This window comes from Choloepus didactylus, chromosome 9 (genome assembly GCF_015220235.1).
Source record: "Choloepus didactylus isolate mChoDid1 chromosome 9, mChoDid1.pri, whole genome shotgun sequence".
Taxonomy (NCBI): Eukaryota; Metazoa; Chordata; class Mammalia; order Pilosa; family Megalonychidae; genus Choloepus; species Choloepus didactylus.
Window position 1 is genome coordinate 123,359,351 of NC_051315.1, and position 24,865 is coordinate 123,384,215.

General features: G+C 38.4%; 2 protein-coding genes across 19 annotated transcripts in view; one reads left to right on the forward strand and one right to left on the reverse strand.

The window, feature by feature from the left end:
- SP110 (SP110 nuclear body protein) overlaps nt 1-7,729 on the reverse strand; it is a 47,006-nt gene extending 39,277 nt beyond the window's left edge. For 2 of the 8 annotated variants that reach the window (XM_037850630.1, XM_037850629.1), the window contains exons 1-3: nt 7,525-7,726; nt 7,149-7,266; nt 3,716-3,863 (exon numbers count right to left, since the gene is read on the reverse strand). In XM_037850630.1, coding sequence (XP_037706558.1) covers nt 3,716-3,862 — 147 coding nt within the window. In that variant the 5' untranslated portion in view covers nt 3,863; nt 7,149-7,266; nt 7,525-7,726. Of the gene's footprint in view, nt 1-3,715; nt 3,864-7,148; nt 7,267-7,524 lie in introns of all 8 variants that reach the window. The other 6 variants (XM_037850634.1, XM_037850632.1, XM_037850635.1 and 3 more) reach the window with 4 other exon arrangements.
- The window catches only part of SP140 (SP140 nuclear body protein), a 94,604-nt gene continuing 76,751 nt past the window's right edge, over nt 7,013-24,865 (forward strand). For 6 of the 11 annotated variants that reach the window (XM_037850645.1, XM_037850636.1, XM_037850642.1 and 3 more), the window contains exons 1-2: nt 7,013-7,422; nt 7,683-7,807. In XM_037850645.1, coding sequence (XP_037706573.1) covers nt 7,724-7,807 — 84 coding nt within the window. In that variant the 5' untranslated portion in view covers nt 7,013-7,422; nt 7,683-7,723. Of the gene's footprint in view, nt 7,568-7,682; nt 7,808-24,865 lie in introns of all 11 variants that reach the window. The other 5 variants (XM_037850640.1, XM_037850638.1, XM_037850637.1 and 2 more) reach the window with 5 other exon arrangements.

A 24,865-nucleotide genomic window follows, 5' to 3' on the forward strand; every position in this document is an offset into this window, starting at 1 on the left:
AAAGAAGGTAGAGAGGCAAAAGAAAGAGGGAAAAAAAAATGACAGCTAGGAAGCAGCAAAAGGAAAAATAACCTTAAATCAAAGTAGAATAAAGAATCAGACAATACCACCAATGTCAAGTGTCTAACATGCCTCCCCTATCCCCCCCTCTTATCTGCATTCACCTTGGTATATCACCTTTGTTACATTAAAGGAAGCATAATACAATGATTCTATTAGTTACAGTCTCTAGTTTATGCTGATTGCATCCCTCCCCCAATGCCTCCCTATTTTTAACACCTTGCAAGGTTGACATTTGCTTGTTCTCCCTCGTAAAACAACATATTTGTACATTTTATCACAATTGTTGAATACTCTAGATTTCACCAAGTTACACAGTCCCAGTCGTTATCTTTCCTCCTTTCTTGTGGTGTCTCACATGCTCCCCATCTTCCTCTCTCAACCGTATTCATAGTTACCTTTGTTCAGTGTACTTACATTGTTGTGCTACCATCTCCCAAAATTGTGTTCCAAACCACACACTCCTGTCTTCTATCGCCCTGTAGTGCTCCCTTTAGTATTTCCTGTAGGGCAGGTGTCTTGTTCACAAAGTCTCTCATTGTCTGTTTGTTGGAAAATATTTTGAACTCTCCCTCATATTTGAAGGACAGCTTTGCTGGATACAGGATTCTTGGTTGGTGGTTTTTCTCTTTCAGTATCTTAAATATATCACACCACTTCCTTCTTGCCTCCATGGTTTCTGCTGAGAGATCCACACATAGTCTTATTAAGCTTCCTTTGTATGTAATGGATCGCTTTTCTCTTGCTGCTTTCAGGATTCTCTCTTTGTCTTTGACATTTGATAATCTGATTATTAAGTGTCTTGGCGTAGACCTATTCATATCTCTTCTGTTTGGAGTACGCTGCGCTTCTTGGATCTGTAATTTTATGTCTTTCATAAGAGATGGGAAATTTTCATTAATTATTTCCTCTATTATTGCTTCTGCCCCCTTTCCCTTCTCTTCTCCTTCTGGGACACCAATGATACGTACATTACTGTACTTTGTTTCATCCTTGAGTTCCCGGAGACGTTGCTCATATTTTTTCATTCTTTTCTCCATCTGCTCCTTTGCGTGTAGGCTTTCAGGTGTTTTGTTCTCCAGTTCCTGAGTGTTTTCTTCTGCCTCTTGAGATCTGCTGTTGTATGTTTCCATTGTGTCTTTCATCTCTTGTGTTGTGCCCTTCATTTCCATAAATTCTACTAGTAGATTTTTTGAACTTTTGATTTCTGCCGTATACATGTCCAGTGCTTCCTTTACAGCCTCTATCTCTTTTGCAATATCTTCTCTAAACTTTTTGAATTGATTTAGCATTAGTTGTTTATATTCCTGTATCTCAGCTGAAGTGTACGTTTGTTCCTTTGACTGGGCCATAACTTTGTTTTTCTTAGTGTAGGTTGTAATTTTCTGTTGTCTAGGCATGGTTTCCTTGGTTATCCAAATCAGGTTTTCCCAGACCAGGAACGGGTCAGGTCCCAGAGGGAAGAAATATTCAGTATCTGGTTTCCCTGCGGGTGTGTCTTAGAAAATTGCTCCACCCTTTGATGCCTCAGGTCACTGTGCTTTTCTGCCCATCAGGTGATGCCTGTTAGCCTATAATTCTTGACTGGTGTGAGGAGGTGTGGCCGTGTTCCCCCAGGCTCTGGGATCTGGTTCTGAATGGAAAGGGCCCCACCCCTTTCTTCCTAGAGAAGACAGACCCCTCAGGTGGAGGTCATTAGCATTTCAATGGTCTCGCTCTCTGCTTGTGGTGTCTCCACCCTTCCCAGAGTCACAGCCCTGGAAACTGAAAATGACTGGGGCTTTCTCCACTGAGCCAAAAAAGAAACAGGTAGTCCCCTTCAGACCCAGTCCAAGGCGACCCTCCGGCTCTCCCAGGTCAGTCGTCACCCAAAGCCTCTGTCTGTTTTTTGGGGATGCGTACCTGTAGTGAGCAGTTCACACTCGCTACTTAAAACCCCAGTTGGAGCTCAGCTGAGCTGTCTTTGCTTGCTGGGAGAGAGCTTCTCTCTGGCATCACGAGGCTTTGCAGCTCGGGCTATGGGGGAGGGGGTCTCCCGACCTGGTTCCGCAGGTTTTACTTACAGATTTTATGCTGTGTTCTCGGGCATTCCTCCCAATTCAGGTTGGTGTATGATGAGTGGATGGTCTCGTTTGTCCCCCCGCAGTTATTCTGGATTATTTACTAGTTGTTTCTGGTTTTTTGTAGTTGTTCCAGGGGGACTGCTTAGCTTCCACTCCTCTCTATGCCACCATCTTGCCCCTCTGCTCACATAAGTTTACTTTTGGAACTTTGCATATATTTGGATGAACAGTCAAAGGAAAAAAATAAGTCAGCTTTCTTTATAAGTAAGTCTGCTTTGTGAGCATTGCTTTTAGGTACATTTGAGGAAGAGGGAGAAATTTCATGGAAGGAAAGGGGTTGAACTAAGCTAATGTGAAACCAACTCTCTAAGGCTCTAGCCAAGGTACCCCAGCCCCGAACCCAATAGTTGGTCACAAGTGGCAATTCTGTTGATGGTATCAGTAGCCTCTGCTCCCTCAGACTTGAGATGGCCTGAATGGGGTCCAGCCACAAGGAGTTCATCTGGAAAACTTTTCTTGTGAGAACAGAGCCAAAAGGAGAAATATGGTTGGAGAGAATTAATTGCAAAATATTTATTGAGCACCTACTAGACTCCATGAGCTCGTCCTTGGGCACATGGAGTAGACAAGATCAACATGGGGGCTGTAGTCAGATGAGAATACAGATATCAGATGTAAACACAAATTAAATAAATACCCAATTACTAATTATAAGAAGTATTATGAAAAGAAAGCATAGATTGCTATGAGAGAGACTACTGAGGGGTTCTAAATTAGATGGGTAGGTCAAGAGGCTTCTCTGAGGAGTGACCTGGAAGAAGGAGTTGGGTCAGACCAGGCCAACATTGGGGGAAGATCGTTCTACCACTGCTAGCCCTTCTCTGGGTCTAGGGCTTGGGAAATGCTTTTAAATGCAAAATTGTATGGGCAAATTGCCAGGTTTGCCCACAAAGCCGTATCTCCCAGCACCTGCCGGGCCTCATATCAGAATTGACCATGGGTGGCAAGTTCTTCAGCTGGGAATCAAGGTGGTCCACTGTTGGCCCCCAAAAGATATGTCTACCCAGAACCTGTGAATGTGACCTTATCTGGAAGAAGATCTTTGCATATGTATTTAAATGAAGGGTCTCAAGATGAGAACATCCTGGATTAGGGCCCTAAATCCAATGACAAGCATCCTGAGAAGAGAAGACAAAAAGGAGAAGGTGACATGATGACAGAGGCAGAGCGTGACGGTCTGGTCTACCAGCCAAGGAATGCCAAGGACTGTCGGCAACTATGGGAGGCATGGAATGGATTCTCCCTCAGAGCCTCCAAAAGACACCAGCCCACTGACACCCTGATTTCAGGCTTTGGCCTCCAGAACTGCAAGAGAATAAATTTCTGTTGTCCGAAGCCACGGGTTTGTGGTCATACAGCCCCCATGACACCTTCTCTCCCTCCCCCTTCCCCCTACCTTCCGTGATGGTGAACATGGCTGGGGTGGGCCTTCCAAACTCCAGAACCTCTGGTGGTTTGTGCTTCGAGACCTCCGTGATTGGGCAGAGGGATGGGGGCTGGGCTGCCACGGAAAAGAGGTTCACTGGACTCACCTTGTACATTCTCTCAGTGATGAAGGAGCTGTCTCTGAGGCCTTCAAAGAAGGGAAATGGCTTGTTTATGGCATAGGCTATCTCTAGCTTCTGGTATATGAAGTGCCGACGAAGGGCCTCTTGCAAGGGCCTGGTCGCGGTGCACATTCTGTGGAAAGAGGCATGAGGCAAAGAGAAGCAGACTCTGAGGAGCTTGGGGGGATGCTCTCTGCTCTCTGCATTACATGGACATGTAAAGACAGGCATTCTGGTCCCAAACGGCATCTTTGGCAATCCCAAGCAGCATCCGCCTAAAAATGTCTTAGATATGGGAAACAATGATACCTCCCAGCAGCAGTCATTGAAGAGTGACTGGCAATCTGAGGCCAAAATCCCAATGGGGCTGCTGGTAAACATACAACAGATATTGAAAGTAGCTAATATTTACTGAGCACAACCCAGGTCCCAGGCTTTGTTCTAAGGGTTTCACACACACTAATTTAGTTGAACTTCACAAAACCCTTGAGAGATGGTTACTTGCATAACATCCATTTGACTGTTAAGGAAATGGAGATGTAGAGAGGTTTAATAACTCATCCAAGTTTGTACAACTTGGAGGTGGTAGAGGAGGGAATAAATTCTGACTTTCGGGTTCCAGACTTAGACTCAGAAGCACTCCACTCTCCAGCTACACTGAGCTGGATTCAACATGATCGCTTGACCTGCAGCCTAAGGCATACGCTAACAAGGCTCATGAAATAGGGACTGCATGGGAAAAGCAGAAAGACCTGGTAATATTTAGAAATTTTAATGAACCACCTACAATCTTTGACACACAAATAGGCCAAATATAAATAAAAACATGGAGGATATGAAAGCCATTATTAGTAAAGGCGACTTACCTATTTTATATAAGGTATCAATCTCTTATCTCAGAACAGATAGCATGCCTTTTCCCATGCCCATGCAGCATTGAGAAAAACTGACCATTAACAGACCATGAAAAAATATCAATAAATAATAAGACAGAAATTTTACAGATGACGTTCACTGACAAATTTTCAAGAAAAGGGAAGCAAGAACAAAAAATTCAACCACTAAGAGAGTTTTCAAAAATAAAACAGACACAGATACCATTTTTCTAAATGCATTTTATGTCAGAGAAAATTAAAACTGTTATTAATGATTATTTCAAGGCATTGGGGTACAGTAGTTGATTGATCACTGTTGTTTCTCTCTCCTTATTCCCAAATCCTTTAAATTTGGCAGAAAAGATTCATAAAAAATAATCCACAACTGCACTGCCAAAAAAGAAAAGATGACATCTGGGGTTTGCAATTGTGAGGAAACCCTGGAAGACAGAGAACAGAAGGGAGAGCTAGCTCCTAAAATTTGCACAGGTGAAAGATATTGCAAAGATAAGCACAGAAGCTGCTCTGGAAGGCAGTTTGGCGGTTTCTCAGGAAGCTAAGTATTAAATTGCCACATGATCTGGCAATCTTGTTACTAGGTACATCCTCGGAAGAAATGAAAGCAGGGATGCGAATAGACATTTGCACACCGATGTTTATGGCGGCATCATTCACAATTGCCGATGGATGGAGGCAGCCCAAAGGTCCACTGATCAACGAGCATAAAGGCAAACCGTGGTATATACATACAGTGGAATATTGTGCAACTGTAGGAAGGAATGAAGTAGTGATGCATGCAACGGCATGGATGAGCCTTGAGGACATTACGTTGAGTGAAACAAGCCAGAAACAAAAGGACAAATATTGTATGGTTCCACTAATATGAACTAACTATAAGGCACAAACTCTTGAGAGTTAAATTCAAGAGGATACGTTATCAGGAGATAGAAAGAGGGCAGAGATTGGGCAATTGATGCTTGAGGAGCACAGAATGTTTCATAACGTTGAGTGGAAAAGTTTGGAAATGGATAGCACTTACAAGGCCCCATCTGTTTCGACCCCTTAGAGACCTCTTTGTCCCAGAGGCTCTCTGCTGTGCTGATGCTGCACCAGCCTGACACCTGGATCCATAAGCCCCACTCTCTCTGTTTTTTTCTCCTCTCCCAGGAGTTTGGGAGTTTTTCCCTTGTCGGGCGGCTCCCTGGAGCCTTTGGCTGCTGGAAGGTTTCCTGCTGTGAGGGTCTGTCCCTCCCACTGCAAACCTGTCAAAGTGGCAGCCCCGATAAATAGCTTGCGTGGTACTACCATCTAGTCGTCACATCTTTTTCTTGGTCAATTTGGAAACCCTCTATTTCTCATTCACTACAACACATCATAAACAGAAGTGATTAAAAGAAAAGACTGATATATGTTACAACATTTCATTATGGGAACATTTCTGAATATAGAAAAAAAGGATAATAGGCAAACCACACAAGAAACACTGATCTGTAGCATTCATGATAAGACTGATATTTATTACTCATTCACTCAGTGCCAGTCCACATGCTAAGTGCACTGGCCAGGCTGGAAATGGGCACTCTTAGGATTCCAAAGGGTAAAACCGAGGCCCAGAGGGGTTAAGTTGCCCAAGGTGTTCAGTTGCAAAGCAGGGCCTGGCCTGACTCTAAAGCCCCTTTCCTCACTAGTGCAGATACTGCATCTCATGTAGGACAGTGTTCAGATTTTTATTATGTAAAGGGAACTTTCAAATGAATAAAAAAAAAAAAAAGATCAACATCCAAAGAGAAAAAAAAGGCAAAAGATATAAAGAGGCCGTTCATCAAAGAAGTCAATGAGCCAAAAATATATGCTAAACAAGCGAACTCACTAGCAGTCAAAAAAGTGCAGAAGAAGACCATATGATGACATATTTTGCCTATCAAATTGGCCAAGATAGAAAAAAAACCATCCCAGGTACTGCCAGTGGAAATATTAACAGGTTCAAACTTCTGGAGGCAAATCTAGTAGCCAGTATCAAATGCCCTAAAATATGTATTTCCTTGAGTCCCAAATTCCACTTCCAGGAATTTATTTCAAGGAAATAATCATGAGTACGTTTAAAGAAAATACTGTATGTAAAAGCTCATGACACACTAGAGAAGAAATCAAGTGTACTCTTCTTGTCTTCTCTTTTCTGTGGACTTCCTACTGCTTCTAGCCACTTGCATACCGGAAAACGAATGTGGCCTGCTGTGGAGAGCCCAATTTCACAGGGCAGGGCAGAGAACAAATCTAGGTTCCATCCACAAAAGCAGGCTAGAACTTAGGGGCAAAAAGAGTTGCCGTCTGTATCTGCTTCCCCTTGCTCCCTTTTTTTTTTTAACAGTCTTCTCATAAGCCCCCCACCCCCACCCCCACTCTATGTCTTTGGAAAACACAATTTGACAAAGAGAGAGCCTGAGAGTTCAGTTGGTTTGCACCCTGCTACTGCTGCCAGGAAATTGACTGGAAAAGTACCAAACCCCAAATTGAAGAGGAAAGCGGCAGAGCCGAAGACCCACCTGGTGGAAGGAGCTTGCCGCCCGCCCCTGCCCCTCTGGCAGATTCGGACAACCGCGGGGAGACGCCAGCGGGCAGTACAGGAAGTCTGCGCTGTGACGCGCGCAGTGAGAGGCCAGGCTGTGCGAGAAAGAAAAGTGAAAGCATTTGAGAGGGAGCCGCGAGCCACCCTGCAACCTCCCTCCACCGCCCGTCTCCGGGCGAGGCTCCCGCTGCATCCACCGCCGCGGGGGACCCGGAGGGCGGGGCGCTGGCTGCCCATCGGGACGAGCTTGGGTAAGGGGCCCTAGCGGGGTGCACGGGAGCCGGGGCCCCACCGCCTGTCGCCCCCTAGCCGCCTCCCCAGCCCTGCGCCCCATCTTGCCCCTCAAAGCTCACCAAGGTACCGGCCCTCCCGTGGGCCCGAGAGGCGAGTTGAAAGGTCGGGCTTTCCCTCTTCCTTGCACCGCGATCTCCTTCCACCGGGATCCCCTGCGGCCTCAGTGAGAAACTGCTGACTGGCAGACGGGATGGCGATTTCATTCTGTTTTTTTCAGTAGGAAGTTTTTCTGACAATACGCAGTTGCCCGTGATTGCCATGGCTTCCCGCCGAAGCTCCATGGCCAGCAGGAGGCAGGAGCAGGAAGACGGCTGGGGCAGACAACTTAGTCAGTCTCCACAGGTGAGTCTTGTCTCTGCTCCTCGTCCTTCCTCTCTGGCTTTCACATTGATGTATTTCTACTCAGCCTGGGTCCGCAGGTATACCCTCTGTGCTGGTTTGTAGCTGTATGTACCATAGAAAAACGTGTTCTTAAAGCTAATCCATTCTGTGGGAGTGGACCCATTGTTACGTAGGACCTTTGGATGGAGCTACTTCAGTTAAGGGTGACCCACGTCACTCAGGATGGGTCTTAATCCTATTAAAATTCAAACAACGAGAGAGAAAGTCATGGAAGCAAGAAGCTGAAATCAATGAAACCATTCGTCCCAATAATACCCTTTTGGGCATTTTCTCCTCTGTCATTAAATCCAGTGGGTTCATGGATTCCCTTTAGTGAGCTGTTTTATATAACATAATATATTATGTAAAATCTTTCAGATTTTAGCTTTATTAACGGCTTTCTCATGCTATTCGAGATATTTCTTGTGCTTTTTCCCCCATTGCATAGAAATGAACTATTGGTCCATAGATTTATCTTTATTTCTTATTTAACTGCAAAGCATTTAAGACCACATTTTCCTGAGTCCTAATTTGACCACATCCCATGATTACAATGTGCTGATTGTCATATAAATTTTCTCCTTTATCCAATCAAAAATTATAAAAGTAGTTAATGTTCCTTAAAATAAAATATTCCAAAAATGTAAAATAGCAGGTAATCCACGTATAACCATTGCCTGCACCCCCCATTTCCAATACAGATTTTAATTTGTGAGCTTGGTTTTGAGAAAAATGGAATAATGCTACAGTATTCTGTCACTTAATTTTTAAACAATACCCCAAGAACTTCTCTCCAAGTTTAGCTTATTCATTTAAATTACTAGTTAATAATCCATATTATAAATTCGGCATAATTTAGTCAGTCATTCATCCAGACAAACGTTCAGGTTATTTCTAGGAATTTTTCCCCCACCAAAAGCAATACTGCAATGAGCATCTTTGTACTTCATTCATTCATTCCTTCACTCAACTAAGAAATATTTATCAAGAGTCTACAACGTGCCAGACACTGTTCTGGGGACTTGAATGCATCAAACATGGGACAAACATCCCTCCCAGTGGAGTTTATGTTCTTGTTGGAGGAGACAGACAATAAACATAACTAATAAGAGACTTTGTGGTCTAGCAGAAAGAGGTAAATGCTGTGAAAAGAGGCTTAGAGTGAGAGCAAAAGGACACAAGTGCTGAGGTTCAGTTCACAATTAGAAAGGTGGTCAAATTCAGCTCTACTGAGAAGGTGACATTTGAGCCAAGTCTCAAGGCTGCTGAGGGAGTTAGCCCCATGGATAAGGAGGGAACAGCCAGTACAAATGCCCTGAGGCAGCAATGTCCCTTCCCTGGCATGTTCAGCAAGGAGCCCAGTGTGGCTGGAACAGAGTAGATGAGGGAGAGAATAAGAAGACAGGAAATCAGCAAAGGCCCGAGCCTCCGACTGGTTAGTTCGTTGGAAGCACTGGCTTTTATTCTGGGGGAAATGGGGAGCCACTATAGAGTTTGAGGCCCTTACTACCCAAAGTGGGACCAGTCATTGATCTATATGTGTATTTAAAATTTTAATTTATAATGCCACATTCTTTACATAAAGGCTGTAGACGTTTATGTTTCCACCAGCAATGTCTGAGAGTACCTACTTTCCTGAACCCTGCTTAGCACTGCATGGGGTCAATAAAAAATTGTTTTGTTTTCTAATCTGATGGGTGAAAATGGTATCTCATTGATGCTTTGATTTGTTTTTGCTTAAAAGTTTGTTGGACATTTTGATTTCTTCTTCTGTGAACTGCTTGTTCACATCCCTTTTATGGAGCTTGTTTGTCTTACACATTTGTGGGAGTTCCTTGTATAGTAAAGTATTCTTTTACATATGAGTTGAAAATATTTTTTCTAAATTACTTCTCATATTTTTATTATCACATTTAGATCCTTGTCCGTTTGGAAATTATTTTGTATATGGTAAGAGGTAGAGATTTTGTTTTGTCATCTGCCACAAGGTTATTCATAATGGTTAAATAAACCTTTTCCCAAATGAATGAAAATGACGCCTTTGCCATAACTTCAGCTATCTTACATACTTGGATTTATTTCCGGAATTTGTTTTTTGTAATGCTGATCTATTTATTACTGGGCCATTACTACAATTTTAAAAAATTACAGCAGCTTAATATTAGGTTTTGTATTTGTTAAGATAAGTCATCTCTTCTTTTTCAGAGTTGTCTTGGCTAGTCTTGGACATTTGTTATTTCATCTAAAAGTTAAAATTATTCTATCCAGTTCCATTGAAGGTTCTGATTGGAATTTCAATTGATTCATCAAGTAATTTGGGGAGAATTGATATTTTTACAGTATCACGTTTTCCCATTCGGTAACACTTTATGTCTCCATTTATCCAGGTTGCATTCCATATCTTTCAATAAGATTTGATGGTTTTAAAAATATAGTTCCTATAGCATATTTTAAAATTCAATACCTTTTTTGTTTCCTAATCAATAAGTTCAGATTTCATCTTTCTTAATCCCTTTTATTACCATTTTTTTGGTGTTTTTTTTCCCAATGTTGTTAAAATGAATTATTAGTCCATTGATTTCTTCTTTTTAATTTAATTACAAAGCATTTAGATTGACTTCTTTTCCTGAATTCTATTTGATTTCATCCCATAATTTCATATTCAGATCCATATTTAAAATCTTTCTTTATCATCAAACTCTTCATAGGTTTTTTTTAATTGTTTTTGTGACCGTTTTTCTGTTTCCATTTCTAAGAGCATTCCAGTATTTAATTTAAAAACTTCTTGGCTTTTATACACTAATGTTTTGTTCAGCCTACTTGGAAATTTATCATATTTTCCAATATTTACTCCTTTTTCATTTTTCTGTATTATGAATTTAGCTAAAAATTCTAAAATAATTCTGAATAGTAATATGATAGTGAGCATTCATTCGTGTCTTGTTTTTATTTTATGACTTACTCTTCATAACTTTACCATTTAGATTCATGTTTGCTATTTGGGGAGTATTTTTTTTTTTGGCATGCCTATGTCATTTTCTTCTACTCCTAATTTTAGTTAGAATTTTTATAAACTGGTGAATTTATACAATTGTTTTAAAGCATTTAGCGACATTTTTGTTTGGTTTTTCTCATTTAAGTTTTTTGATATAAGGAAAAGTACAGATAGATTTTCCAGCGCTGAACCACGTGTACCTACTGATGTGCATCATCATTATTTTCTAATTCTAAAACTGCCTCTAATTACTGTTTTGATTTAGTTATTTTAGAGAAAACTTTTAAGGACTGTATTTCTTAGAATGGTCTTAGATTTACAGAAAAAATTGAGAAGCTGGTACAGAGAGTTCCCATATAATCAGCACCCATAACCCTTATTATTAACATCTTATATTAGTTTGGTACACTTGTTACAATTAATGAACCAATGTTGACACATTATTAACTGATGTCTATAGTTTCTTCAGATTTTCTGAATTATCTAATGTCATTTTTTTTTGAAATTTAAAGAAAAAATTTATTGAAGATCTGAAAAACAATTCCTAAAAGATTGACTTTTCCAGAAAACTAGCTGCACAATGCAGTGCATCTACATGTTAAAACATGCGTTAGACACAAATACAAAAACCACGAGATGAGTCACCATTCTTCAACAATCTGAGCAAAGATAAAAGGCCTAAGGACCAATACGGATGATTTGCAAAGGATGGGCTCCTTACTGTAAGCACCATTGAAAAAAAGAAAAGAAAAGGAAGAAAGAAAGAAAAAGAGCACAAATGACAAACAGATGAGTGTGTTCAGTTATGTACACTGAATTGAACCTTTGGCACTAATCAGAGCATTTTGTCATATAGCATTAACACATTATAAAAGTGTGTAGTGTCAAAGGACTAGAACTACCAGTATTCAAAATCAGCTTTGTCAATTAGGCCATAAAACACTCTACAGTATGTCTCTCTGTTGTTCATCACTGAATACACTGGCAGCAATTTTGAAAGAAAAAAAAAAGAAAAGAAAAGAAAAATGGAGCATAACCCCTTTTATTGTCTCTGTTTAAAATTAAACAGAAAACATACATCAATTCTGTTATACACTAACATTTTCAAAGTACATCATTAGTACAAGAGAAGGACTAGGAACAAAAATGTGTTAACAGAGAATCAAACATTGTATCAGCAGTCTCACACAGCTTTCTAATGGTTCTCAGGAGGAGCCACTTCATAACTGGTGGCACTAAACGAAGTCGCAGAATTCTTTACCAGTATTGGTATTTGTTAGTTTTCTTCACTGCAAAGTTACTCCTTACTTCCCAACATTTCCTACCTTACTCTTTGAAAGAAAGTCACTATATACAGCGCAAACTTAAGGACTGGGCAGTTACAATGCACCTTCCTTAAAGGTGAAAAACTACATAAATTATTTGGAATTCTTCTGCATGAGAGATTTGTCTGTTCTTCCCTATTTACTTATTTATTATTTATTCCCCAATAATTTATATCAGTATGGACTCATGGATATTTCTTTTATGCTTTACTTTATACTTCAATTCTACTTTATTTATTTTCTTGCTCAAATTGTTCCATCTTTGGCTATTGGGAGCTTTCAGTTGGCTTCTGTGTCTTTGACACACCCCAATCAATATTTCGGAATTTTTTTTAGTTCTTTACTTTCTGGCACAAACTGCCATCTTGTATATTTCCTGTCCCAGTCCTAGAAGCAGCCATTCCTCCAAGGAGCTCTGGTTCCTTTTGGTGGAGAACGATATTAGAAATAAAGATCTGGGTGCTAGGTATGTTGGTTGCTATCATTTCTTTTAGGTCCCCTCAGCTGGTAGAGCTAGGAAATGTATGTGTATATACTAACCTATGTATCTAGAAATATTTCTAGATGTAATGATCAGTATCTATATTAAACTATATGTGAGTTCATACCGATGGTTCCAACTCTAATTTATCACCACGTGTATCAATCTAGACTCCTCCACCTGCTTACTTGTATATCCCCACTCCAACAGTGAGAAACCTGGCTCTACCATCCACCATCCGTTACTAATTTTTCAATTCCAGTATATGTGTATATGTGTATAGCAGTATCATAATTGTTAACCTCTACTCCCGTAGAGCCACCTTAGAGTACACTGCTGATGAGCAGTTCCTTTTGCTTTTAGTCTAACAGACTCAACTCATTTCCAAAAGTGACTTTTACCCCTCCCCACTTCTGGGAGGTTGACTCATACATTTGTAATATAGTTAGCGTATGTTATCACAGTGCATTCCTTTACGGGACCCTCCTCCCCCCAACTTCCTAAATGATTTTTTAAACTTTGCATACATTAAGGTTTATCTTTTGTGCTATAAATTTCTGTGGGTTTTGACAATGTATAGTGTCATATCCACCATTACAGTATCATGCAGGTAGTTGCCCTGGTGCCTGAAATCCTCACCTATTCAAATATACTCTTCCACCCTAAACCCCTGGTAACCACTGATCTTTCTACCGTCTCTATAGTTTTGCTTTTTTAAGAATGTCATATAATTGGAATCATACATATATTTTCCTCCATAAGTTTCATAGTTTTGCCTTTTACATTTGGGTCTGTGATCCATTTTGAATTAATTTTTTGATGCAATGTCTGTGTCTAGATTTTTTTTTTTTTTGTATGGAAACCAATTGTACCAGTACCAGCTGTCAAAAAAAAAAAAAAAGATACTTTTTCTGTTGAGTTGCCTTTGCTCCTTTGTTGGCTATATTTATGTGGGTGTACATCTGGGCTGTTTATTCTATTCTGTTGATCTACACGTTTACTCTTTTGCCAGTCCCAGTCTGTCTTCATAACTGTAGCTTTATAGTAAGTCTTGAAGTCAGGTAGCATCAGTCCTCCAAATTTGTCCCTCAGATTGTGTTGCCTAGTCTATAACTTTTGCCTTACTTTGTTGATATCCACAAAATAACTTTCTGGGATTTGATTGGGTTTGTATTAATCTATAGATCAAGTGGGAAAAATAGACATCTAAACAGCATCGTGTCTTCAAACCCATGAACGTGGATATGCTGCTATTTATTTTAATCTTTGATTTTTTTCTTCAGAGTTTCATAGTTTTCTGGATACAGATGCTAGATTAAATTTATACCTAAGTATTTCATTTTTAAGGTGCTGTTGTAAATGGTGTTGTGTTTTTAATTACAAATTCCAATAGTTAATTTCTAGCATATAGGAAATCCAGATTTTTGTATATTAACCTGATGTCTTCTGACCTTAATATAATTACCTGTAAGTCCCAGGAATTTTTTCATCAATTCTTTGGGATATTCCTACTTCGGCAGTCATGTCATCTGGGAACAAATGCAGTTTTATTTCTTTCTTCCTAATCTGTTCCCCTCCCCTCCCCTCACCTCCCCTTCCCTTCCCCTTTTTTTCTTGTCATGCCTTACTGCACTAGCTAGGACTTCCAGTACAATGTTAAATTTCAGTAGTGTTGAGGGGACATCTTTGCCTTGTTCCTAATCTTAGTGGGAAAGTGTCCAGTTTCTCACCATTAAGTACCATTAACTATTAACTATTGGTTTTTGTAGATGTTCTTTATCAAGTTGAAGAAGTTCCTCTCTAATCCTAATTTGCTGAAAATTTTTTACCATGAATGGGTGGTAGATTTTGTTAAATGTTTTCTTGGCATCAAATGATATAATTACCTGATTTTTCTTCTTTAGCCTCTTTATGTGGAGGATTACACTGATTGATTTTCAAATGTTGAATCAGTTTTGCATATCTGGAATAAATCCCACATGGTCATGATATATAATTCTTTTTATACATTGTTGGATCTGATTTGCTAATATTTTGTTGAGTATTTTTGCATCTATGTTCATGAAAGATATTGGTCTATAGTTTTCCTTCCCTGTAATGCCTTTTTCTGGTTTTGGTATTAGGGTAATGCTGACCCAATGGAATAAGTTACGGAGGGCCACATCTGTTTCTGTTTTCTGGATGAGATTGTAGAAAATTGCTGTAATTTCTTTCTTAAATGTTTGGTACAATTCACCAGTGATACTGTCTGGGCCTGGTGCTTTCTTTTTTGGAGGGTTATAAATTATTAATTCAGTTTCTTGAGTAGAGATAAGTCTGTTCAGATTCGTGTGTGTTTTGGTGGTTTGTGCCTTTCAAGGAAGTGGCCCATGTCATTTAATTTACAAATTTGTAGACATAGAGTTGTCCATAGTGTTTCTTTATTATCCTTTTAGTGGCAATTAACCACCATCATTGTCCACTTTGGGTTTCGCTAAGTTATACAGTCCCAGTTTCTATCCTCCAGCTTTCTTTCTGGTGACATACACAACTCTAGCCTTCCTCTTTCAACCATAGTCACACTCAGCTTTGTTAATTACACTTACAGTATTGTGCTACCATCACACAGTATTGTGCTATTCATTTCTGAACCTTGACACTGAACCTTATGAACTTTCTATGCTCCTTAATCACTGATTGCCCAATCTCTGCTCTCTTTCTATCTCCTTGTAAACTATGTTCTTGAATTTAACTCTCAGAGTTTGCTCATTATAGTTAGTTCATATTAGTGGGACCATATAATATTTGTCCTTTTGTTTCTGGCTTATTTCACTCAACATGATGTCCTCAAAGTTTGTTCACCTCGTTGCATGCCTCACGATTTCATCCCTTTTTGCTACTCCACAATAATCCATCGTACGTATATATCACAGTTTGCCCTTATATTCGTCAATAGGTGGGCTCTTGGGTCTCCTCCATCCTTGGTAATCATTAATAATGCTGCCAGAAACATCAGTGAGAAAATATCTGTTTATGTCCTTGCTTTCAGTTCTTCCGAGTATATACCTAGTAATGGGATTGTAGGATCAAATGGCAACTCTATTCTTAGCTTCCTTTGGAACCGCCACACTGCCTTCCTGAGGGGCTGCACCATTCTACTTCCCTACCAACAGTGAATAGGTATACCTCTTTCTCCACATCTTCTCCAGCACTTGTAGTTTTCTGTTTATTTTTTTAAAGTTTTATTCATGTACCATACAAACCATCCAAAGTGTACAGTCAATGGCTCCTGCTATAATCACATAGTTATACATTCACTACCACAACCTATTTGAGAACATTTCCATTTCTTCCAAAAAGAAAGAAGAAAAGAGAAAAAAATCTTATACGCCTCTCTTATAACCCCCTCTTATAACCCCCTCTTATTGATATTTAGTTTTGGTATATTGCTTTTGTAACAATTAATGAAAGAATATTACAATATTACTGTTAACTATAGATCCTAGTTTGCATTAATTGCATTTTTCCATAGACCATCACATTTTTAACACCTTGTAATAGTGACATACACTTGTTCATGTTCATGTAAAAACTTTCTTATATTTGTACAATTAACCACCATCATTGTCCACTCTAAGTTTTGCTAAGTTACACAGTCCCAGTTTTTATCCTTTTTCTTTCCTTCTGGTACCATACATGTCCCTAGTCTTCCTCTTTCAACCATATTCACACTCAGCTTTGTTCATTGTACTTACAATTTTGTACTACCATCACATAGTATTGTACTATCTATTTCTGAACCTTTATAATCAGTCTTGTTAAACGTGGTGCTTAAGCACTAAATGCCGAGTTCTGCTCTCTATTTCCTGTTATCTTTCCAAGTATTTTGTTGAGGATTTTTGCATCTACGTTAACTAGAGAGATTAGTCTGTAATTTTCTTATCTTGTAGTATCTTTTTTTGGCTTTGGTATTAGTGTGATATTGGATTCATAGAATGAATTAGGTAGCTTTCCCTCCTCTTCAATTTTTTTGAAGAGTTTAAGCAGGATTGGTACAAATTCTTCCTTGAATGCTTGGTAGAATTCACATGTGAAGCCGTCTGGCTGTGGACTTTTCTTTCTTGCGAGGTGTTTGATGACTGAATCACAAACTTGTGATTGGTTTGTTGAGGCCTTCTATTTCTTCTTGAGTCAGTGTTGGTTGTTCCTGTTTTTCTAAGAAGTTGTCCATTTCATTTACGTTATCTAGTTTGTTAAGATACAGTTGCTCATAGTATTCTCTCATATCTCTTTTATTTCTGTGGGGTCAGTATAATGTCTCCCCTCCCATTTCTGATTTTATTTATTTGCCTCTCCTCTCTTTTTTCCTTTGTCAGTATAGCCCTGTAGGCATAACTATATGACAAAAAGTCCATCAATTTTATTGATTTTCTCAAAGAACCAACTTCTGGTTTTGGGGATTCTGTTGTTTTCATTTTCATTTATTTCTGCTTTAATCTTTGTTTTTTCTTTCCTTCTGTTTGCTTTGGGGTTAGTTTGCTGTTCTTTTTCTGGTTCCTCCAGGTGAGCAGTTAAGTCCTCAGTTTTTTTCTCTTCTTTTTTAACATAGGCATTTAGGGCAATGAATTTCCCTCTCATCACTGTCTTTGCTGCATCCCACAAGTTTTGATATGTTGTGTTCTCATTTTCATTTGCCTTGAGATATTTACTGATTTCTCTTGTAATTTCTTCTTTGACCCACTGACTGTTTAAGAGTGTGTTGTTTAACCTCCATATATTTGTGAATTTTCCAACCCTATGCCTGTTATTGATTCCCAGCTTCATTCCATTATGATCCAAGAAAGTGTTTTGTATAATTCCAATCTTTTAAAATTTATTGAGACCACTTTGTGACCCAACATGTGGTCTATCCTGGAGAATGATCCGTGAGCACTTGAGAAGAACGTATATCCTGCTCTTGTGGGGTGCATTCTTCTGTAAATGTCTAAGTCTATATCATTTATCATATTATTCAAGATCTTTGTTTCCTTATTGATCCTCTGTCTAGATGTTCTATCCATTGATGAGAATGGCATATTGAAGTCTCCAATATCCATCAATCAATTATCTATTTATCTGCCTATATAATTTTTAAGCATTTGAGAATATATTGCATACATTCTGCTCCATTAATACTTAATACTTACATGTATATTTCCTAAGAACAAGGATATTATGTAACCACATTAAGTCCAGTTATCAAGTTCAAGAAATTTAACATTGATGTAAAGTATATAGTCCATATGCAATTTTTTTATATGTCCCAATAATGTCCTTTTGGGCAGTTTCTCCTCCATTATTAAAGTCCAGGTTCATGTATTACATTTGGTTGTCATTGACTTTTTTTTTTTTTTAATATTACATTGTATTTAAACACCACATTTTGTTTATCCATTCATCAGTTATTTCGACCTCTTGGCTATTGTAAACAGTGCTGCTATTAACATTAGAGTAAAAGTTTTTATTTTAATACCTGTTTTCAATTTTTTTGAGTGGCATTACTAGGTCATATGATAAATCTAAGTTTAATTTTTTTGAGGAGCTGCTGAGTTATTTTCCACAGAGAGATCTAATTTCCCCAGCCTTCTGTTGTCAGTGCCACATTTCATAGCCTGCAGGGGAATTCTGCGTCTTGCCACAGAGGCCACCTTGCAGCAACTGAAGCAAGGCAGATCTAATGCATCAGAGGGAACTGGCACTCAGCCATGGTCCACTCCCTGGGTGTAGGCTGAAGGGGGAGTTACAAAAGGGGCTGCTTGGAGGCAAGATCATGAAATGTGCCAGCACTTCCAAGTTCTGCTTGAGAACCCTCTCCATAGTCATTATCATTATCATTATATACCTAGAATTAACAAAATACTATTATGTATTTTGTGAAAATGTAACTCATGCTCATAGTTAAACAAACATCCAACCAAGTGAAACTGTTGAAGAGGGTGCACAATTAAAGGTAAATCTCCCTCCCATCCTACCTCTCAGACCTTCAATTCTGCTCTACTCTCAGACAGCCACTTACCAATTCCTTGCATCTCCTTCCATGAATATGAAATCCACACATAAGCATATGCCTGTGTCTGATTGCACATCCTATTTTTTGAAGTATTAAGCAGTTCAATTATGAAATTAAATTTTCTCAGAGACAATTCCATATCCATACATATAGCCCAATAGGCATAACGATATAACAAAAAATCCAAACCAGGGTACTTTTGAGAGTGAAAGAGGTGATGCTGTTCATGCCAAGACAAGGATATAAAGCAGACAAATGGACACATACAGTCACCGTAGATCTAACCAATCCTTTTAACAGCTGTGTCATAATCCGACACATGAAAGTACTTAAATTTAAATAGCAAGTACCCTATTGACAGATTTTTAAGATGCTTTCAGACTTTGCTAGTGCTACGGATATCCTTGAACTTACGTATTTGCCGCTGTTCCCAGTCCCTGACATATTCTTTCACTGAACTTCATAACAGCCCTATGATGCACCTCTGCTGCAGGTACTAATATACTCCCCAGGTCACAGGTGAGGACTCTGAATATTCCAAATATGAGGACTTGTTATTTGGAGAACTGTCCCAGTTGTTACTCTGGTTGGGTGAGTCAGAGGACAGGGGATAAGCCAAATGCATAGGACATCCAAATGTCCTGCTTTGCCTGGAAAGTCCTGGTTTATGCCTATTGTCTCAGATAATTATTGAGAGAACCTCCATTTCCTTTTTTAAGAAAGCTTTTTGTTTTAGTAATGTATATACAACTCAAAATGCCCCATTTTACCCACTTTCAAGTGTACAATTCAGTGGTATTAACAACATTCACCATATGGTGCTACTGTCACCAACATCCACATCCCAAATTTTATCATCACCTCAAACTCTGCACCCTTAAGGAATAACTCCCCTTTGCTTCCCAACCTGTACTCTATTCTCTGCCCCTATGAATTTGCTTATTCTAGGTATTTCATGTACATTACATCATGCAGTGTCATACGGTATAGTATTCCTTTCTTGGATTACCTGAATTCCTGCCCAAATTATATTTGGCAAAAACTTTGCCTTTTTCATTGAGTCTCCATGGCCTAGAATGGTGCCTACTAAATGTAAATGCTTGGCACATGCTGGTAAATAAATGAAATAACCAAAGAATAGCTTTGCATCCTTAACTATTATATTCTAGTCCATGACAGTCCAATTGGACATCTAAGCTCCCAGTGAGCCAATAAAGTCCTGTTGTCAAAGCTGACCCAGTGTGTGGTATTGGCACGGCAGCCTGGCAAACTAAGGGCTGAAACTGAAAGCCTAGTGAACTTTTCAAATCTCTGTAAGTTGAGTTTTTTCCTTGAAACAAATTTTCTTTTGTTTAAAGTTTTGTTTTCATATGACTATTGTTTTATAGCCAGAAAATGTAACCTGTTCAACTTCTCCTTATTATTATTTATTTAGACTAACTCAGGGCCAAATACATGGCATGTTCTTGTATGTTTAAAGCCAAAAGTTATTAATAAATCAGTTTTGCTATTTTTAAACTTAGATCCTGTATGTGTTTGTTCTCTTTTATATCTTAATGAGTTAAAGAATAGAAGTGAACTGTTTTGTTTTCATTATCTTTTTTTTTATTGGAAAAGTTGTGGATTTACAGAACAATCATGCATAAAATACATGATTCCCATTTACTGCTCTATTATTAACAACTCGCATTGGTGTGGTACATGTGTTTACAACTGATGAAAGCACATTTTTATAATTGTACAATAAACTAATAGTCCATTGTTTAACTTAGGGCTGACTGTGTTGTGCAGTTCCATGGATTTTTTTTTTTAATTTTTTATTCTAGTACCATATATACAACCTAAAATTTCCCTTTTTAACCACATTCGAATATATAATTCAGTGCTGTTAATTACATTCATAATGTTGTGCTACCATCAGCACTGTCCATTACTAAAACTTTTCAGTTGTCCCAAATAGAAACTCTGAATATTTTAAGCCTTAACTCCCTATTCCCTACCCTCATCCCATCCCCTGGTAACTTATATTCTAGATTCTGACTCTATGAGTTTGCTTATTTGAAATAATTCATATCAGTGAGATCATACAATATTTATCCTTTTCTGTATGGCTTATTTCACTCAAAATGATGTCTTCAAGGCTCATCTATGTTGTCACATGTATGAAAACTTCATTTCTTTTTACTACTGAATCGTATTCCATTGTGTGCATATACTATTCATTGGTTGATGGACACTTGGGTTGCTTCCATATTTTGGCAGTTGTAAATAATGCTGCTATGAATATCAGTGTGCACATATCTGTTCAAGTCTCTGCTTTCAATTCTTTGGGGTATGTACCTAGAAGTGGGATATCCAGGTCAAATGATAATTCTATATTTAACTCTCTGAGGAACTGCCTGTTTTACATTCCCACCAGCAATGCATGAATATTCCTATTTCTCTACATTCTCCCCAACACTTGTAATTTTCTGTTTGTTTTTTTTTTTTTAGGTAGTAGCCATTGTACTGGATATTGAAATGGTATCTTGTGGTTTGGATTTGCATTGCCCTGATAGCTAATGATTTTGAGCATCTTTTCACATGCCTGTTGTCCATTTCTTTATAATCTTTGGAGAAATGTCTATTCAAGAATTTTGCCCATTTTAAAATTGGGTTGTTTGTCTTTCTGTGGTTAAGTTTCAGAATTTCTTTATATGTACTAAATATTAAGCCCTTTTCGGATATATGGCTTCCAAATATTTTCTTTGGAAATACTTTACTTTCATGATAAAGTCCTTTGGAGCACAAAAGTTTTAATTGTGATGAGGTTCCATTTGTCTGTTTTTTTTTCTATTGTTGCTTGTGCTTTGGGTGTAAAGTCTATAAATCCATTGCCTAACACAGGTCCTGAAGATGCTTCCCTACATTTTCTTCTAGTATTATAGTTCTGGCTCTTGTACTTAGGTCTTTGATACATTTTGAGTTGAGATTGTATGTGGTGTGAGGTAGTGGTCCACCTTCATTCTTTTGCAAATGGAGATACAGTTTTTCTCAGCACCCATTTGCTGAAGAGACTGTTGTTTCTCAGTTGGGTTGTCTCTGCCTGTGCCAGTTTGAATGTATTGTGTCACCCAAAACACCATTATCTTTGATGTACTCTTGTGTGGACAGACATATCAGTGTTGATTAGATTGTAATTCTTTGAGTGTTTCCAGGGAGATGCAACCCACCCAACTGTGGGTGATGACTCTGATTGGATAGTTTCCATGGAGGTGTGGCCCCACCCATTCAGCATCGGCCTTGATTAGTTTACTGGAGCACTATATAAACTAACACAGAAGGAGCGAGCTTGCTACAGCCAAGAGAGACGCTTTGAAGAATGCACAGGAGCAGAGAGAGGAGATTCAGCTTACAGAGACATTTTGGAGACAGCCTTTGAAAGCAGACTTTTGCTCCAGAGAAGCTAAGAGAGGACAAGTGCCCCAAGAGCAACTGAGAGTGACATTCTGAAGAGAAGCTGAAATCTAGGGAGAAACTTCTTGGGAGAAAGTTATTTTGAAACCAGAACTTGGAGCAGATGCTAGCCACATGCCTTCCCAGCTAACAGAGGTTTTCCAGATGCCATTGGCCACCCTCCAGTGAAGGTACCCGATTGTTGATGCATTACCTTGGACACTTTATGGTGTTAAGACTGTGACTGTGTAACCAAATAAACCCCCTTTTATAAAAGCCAATCCATTTCTGGTGTTTTGCATCCCGGCAGCATTAGCAAACTAGAACACTGCCCCTTATCAAAAATCAGTTGGCCATAATTATGAGGGTTGATTTATGAGCTCTCAATTTAATTCCATTGTCCTGTTTTTCTGTCCTTGTGCCAGTACCATGCTGTTTCAATTACTGTGTCTTTGTAATTTCGAGATGACTTTGGCTACTTGGTGACCCCTTATCCTTTCATATAAATGTGATGATTAGCTTTTTTCATTTCTGCAGAGAAGGTTGCTGGAATTTTGATTGGGATTGTATTGAATCTGTAAATCACTTTGGGTAGAATTGATATCTTAACAATATTTGGTATTTCATTTGATGAACACTAAATGTCCCTCCATTTCTTTAGATCTTCTTTGATTTCTTTTAGCAATGTTTTATAGTTTTCTGTGCACAAGTCTTTTACATCCTTGGTTAGATTTATTCCTAGATATTTGACTCTTTTAGGCTAGAACTTCCAGAAAAAGGTTGACTAACAGTGGCGCCAGTGGGCATCCTTGTCTTCTTCCTGAAGGGAAAGCTTTCCGTCTTTGACAATTAAGTATGATATTAGTTGTGGGTTTTTCATATATGCCCTTTATTATGTTGAGGAAGTTTCCTTCTACTCCTAGTTTTCTAAGTGTTTTTTATCAAGAAGCCATGCTGGATTTTGTCAAATGCCTTTTCTGCATCAAGATGATCATCCTTTTTTTTTTCCTTCACTCTGTTAATGTGGTGTATTACATTAATTGATTTTTTTAATGCTGAAACACCCCTACATCCCTGGAATAAATCCCACTTGATCATGGTGTGTAATTCTTTTAATGGGCTGTTGGATTTGGTTTGCTAATATTTTGTCGAGGAAGTTTATATCTATATTCATAAGAGAAATTAGTCTGAAATTTTCTTTTCTTGTGATATCTTTATCTAGCTTTAGTATGAGGGTAATGTTGGCCTTGTAGAATGAATTAGGGAATGTTCGCTTCTCTTCAACTTTTGGAAGAGTTTGAGCAAGATTGGTGTTAATTCTTCTTGGAATGTTTGGTAAAATTCCCCTATGAAGCCATCTGGTCCAGAGCTTTTCTTTGTTGGGAGGTTTTTAATTACAGATTCAAATTTCTTTATTAATTATTGGTTTGTTGAGATCTCTATTTCTTCTTCAGTCAGTTTAGGTAGTCTGTGTGTTTCTTGGAATTTGTCCATTTCATCTAGGTTATCTAATTTGTTGGCTTATGGCTGTTCATAGTTTACTTTTATAGTCCTTTTTATTTCAGTAGGGTCAGTAGTGAGTTACCCTTTTCATTTCTGATTTTAGTCATTTGTGTCCTCTCTCTTTCTTTATGAACTATTTTTTTTTTATTGGGATTGTTCACATACCATACAACTATCCAGATATCCAGTGTGTAATCAATTGCCCCTGGTACCATCACACAGCTGTGCATCCATCAACACAATTAATTTTTTTTCAATTTTTAGAACAGTTTCATTACTCCAGAAAAGAAATTAAGCCAAAAAAAGGAAACTAAAATCCTCCCATACCCCTAACCAACCCCCCTCCATTGTTGATTCATAGTATTGGTATAGCACATTTGTTACTGTTTATGAAAGAATGTTAAAATACTACTAACTGTAGTATAGTTTGCAGTAGGTATATTTTTTCCCTATATGTCCCTCTATTATTAACCTCTAGTTATAGTGTCATACATTTGTTCTGGTTCATGAAAGAGATTTCTGATATTTATATAGTTAATCATGGACATTGTCCACCACAAGGTTCACTGTTTCATACATTCCCATCTTTTAACCTCCAACTTTCCTTCTGGTGACACACATGACTCTTAGCTTCAGTTATTCTCACAATGTGCTATCATCACCTCTGTCCATTTTCAAACACTTAAGTTCACCCTAGTTGAACATTCTACTCTAATAAGCAATCGCTCCCCATTCTTTAACATCATTCTATATCCTGGTAACTTATATTTCATGTCTATGAGTTTACATATTATAATTAGTTCATATCAGTGAGACCCTGCAATATTTGTCCTTATGTGTCTGACTTATTTCACTCAATATAGTGCCCTCAAGATTTCTTTATCAACCCATTTTTTAAGATGGTTTTGTTCACACACCATACATTCTGTCCTAAGTAAACAATCCATGGTTCCTTGTATAGTCACATTTTTATGTATTCACTACCATCACCACTATCTATATAAGGGCATCTCCATTTCTTCCACAAAGCAGGAGGAAGAGTCAAAGAAGGTAAAGAGACAAAAGAAAAAGAAAAAAGAAAGAGAAAAAGCAAACAAACAAAAATGACAGCTAGGAAGCAGCAAAAGGAAAGATAGCATTAAACTAAAGTAGAATAAAGTGTCAGACAGTATTACCAATGCCAAGAGATCCATACCCCTCCCTTATGTCTCACTCTTATATGAATTTAGCTTTGGTATATTGCCTTTGTTAC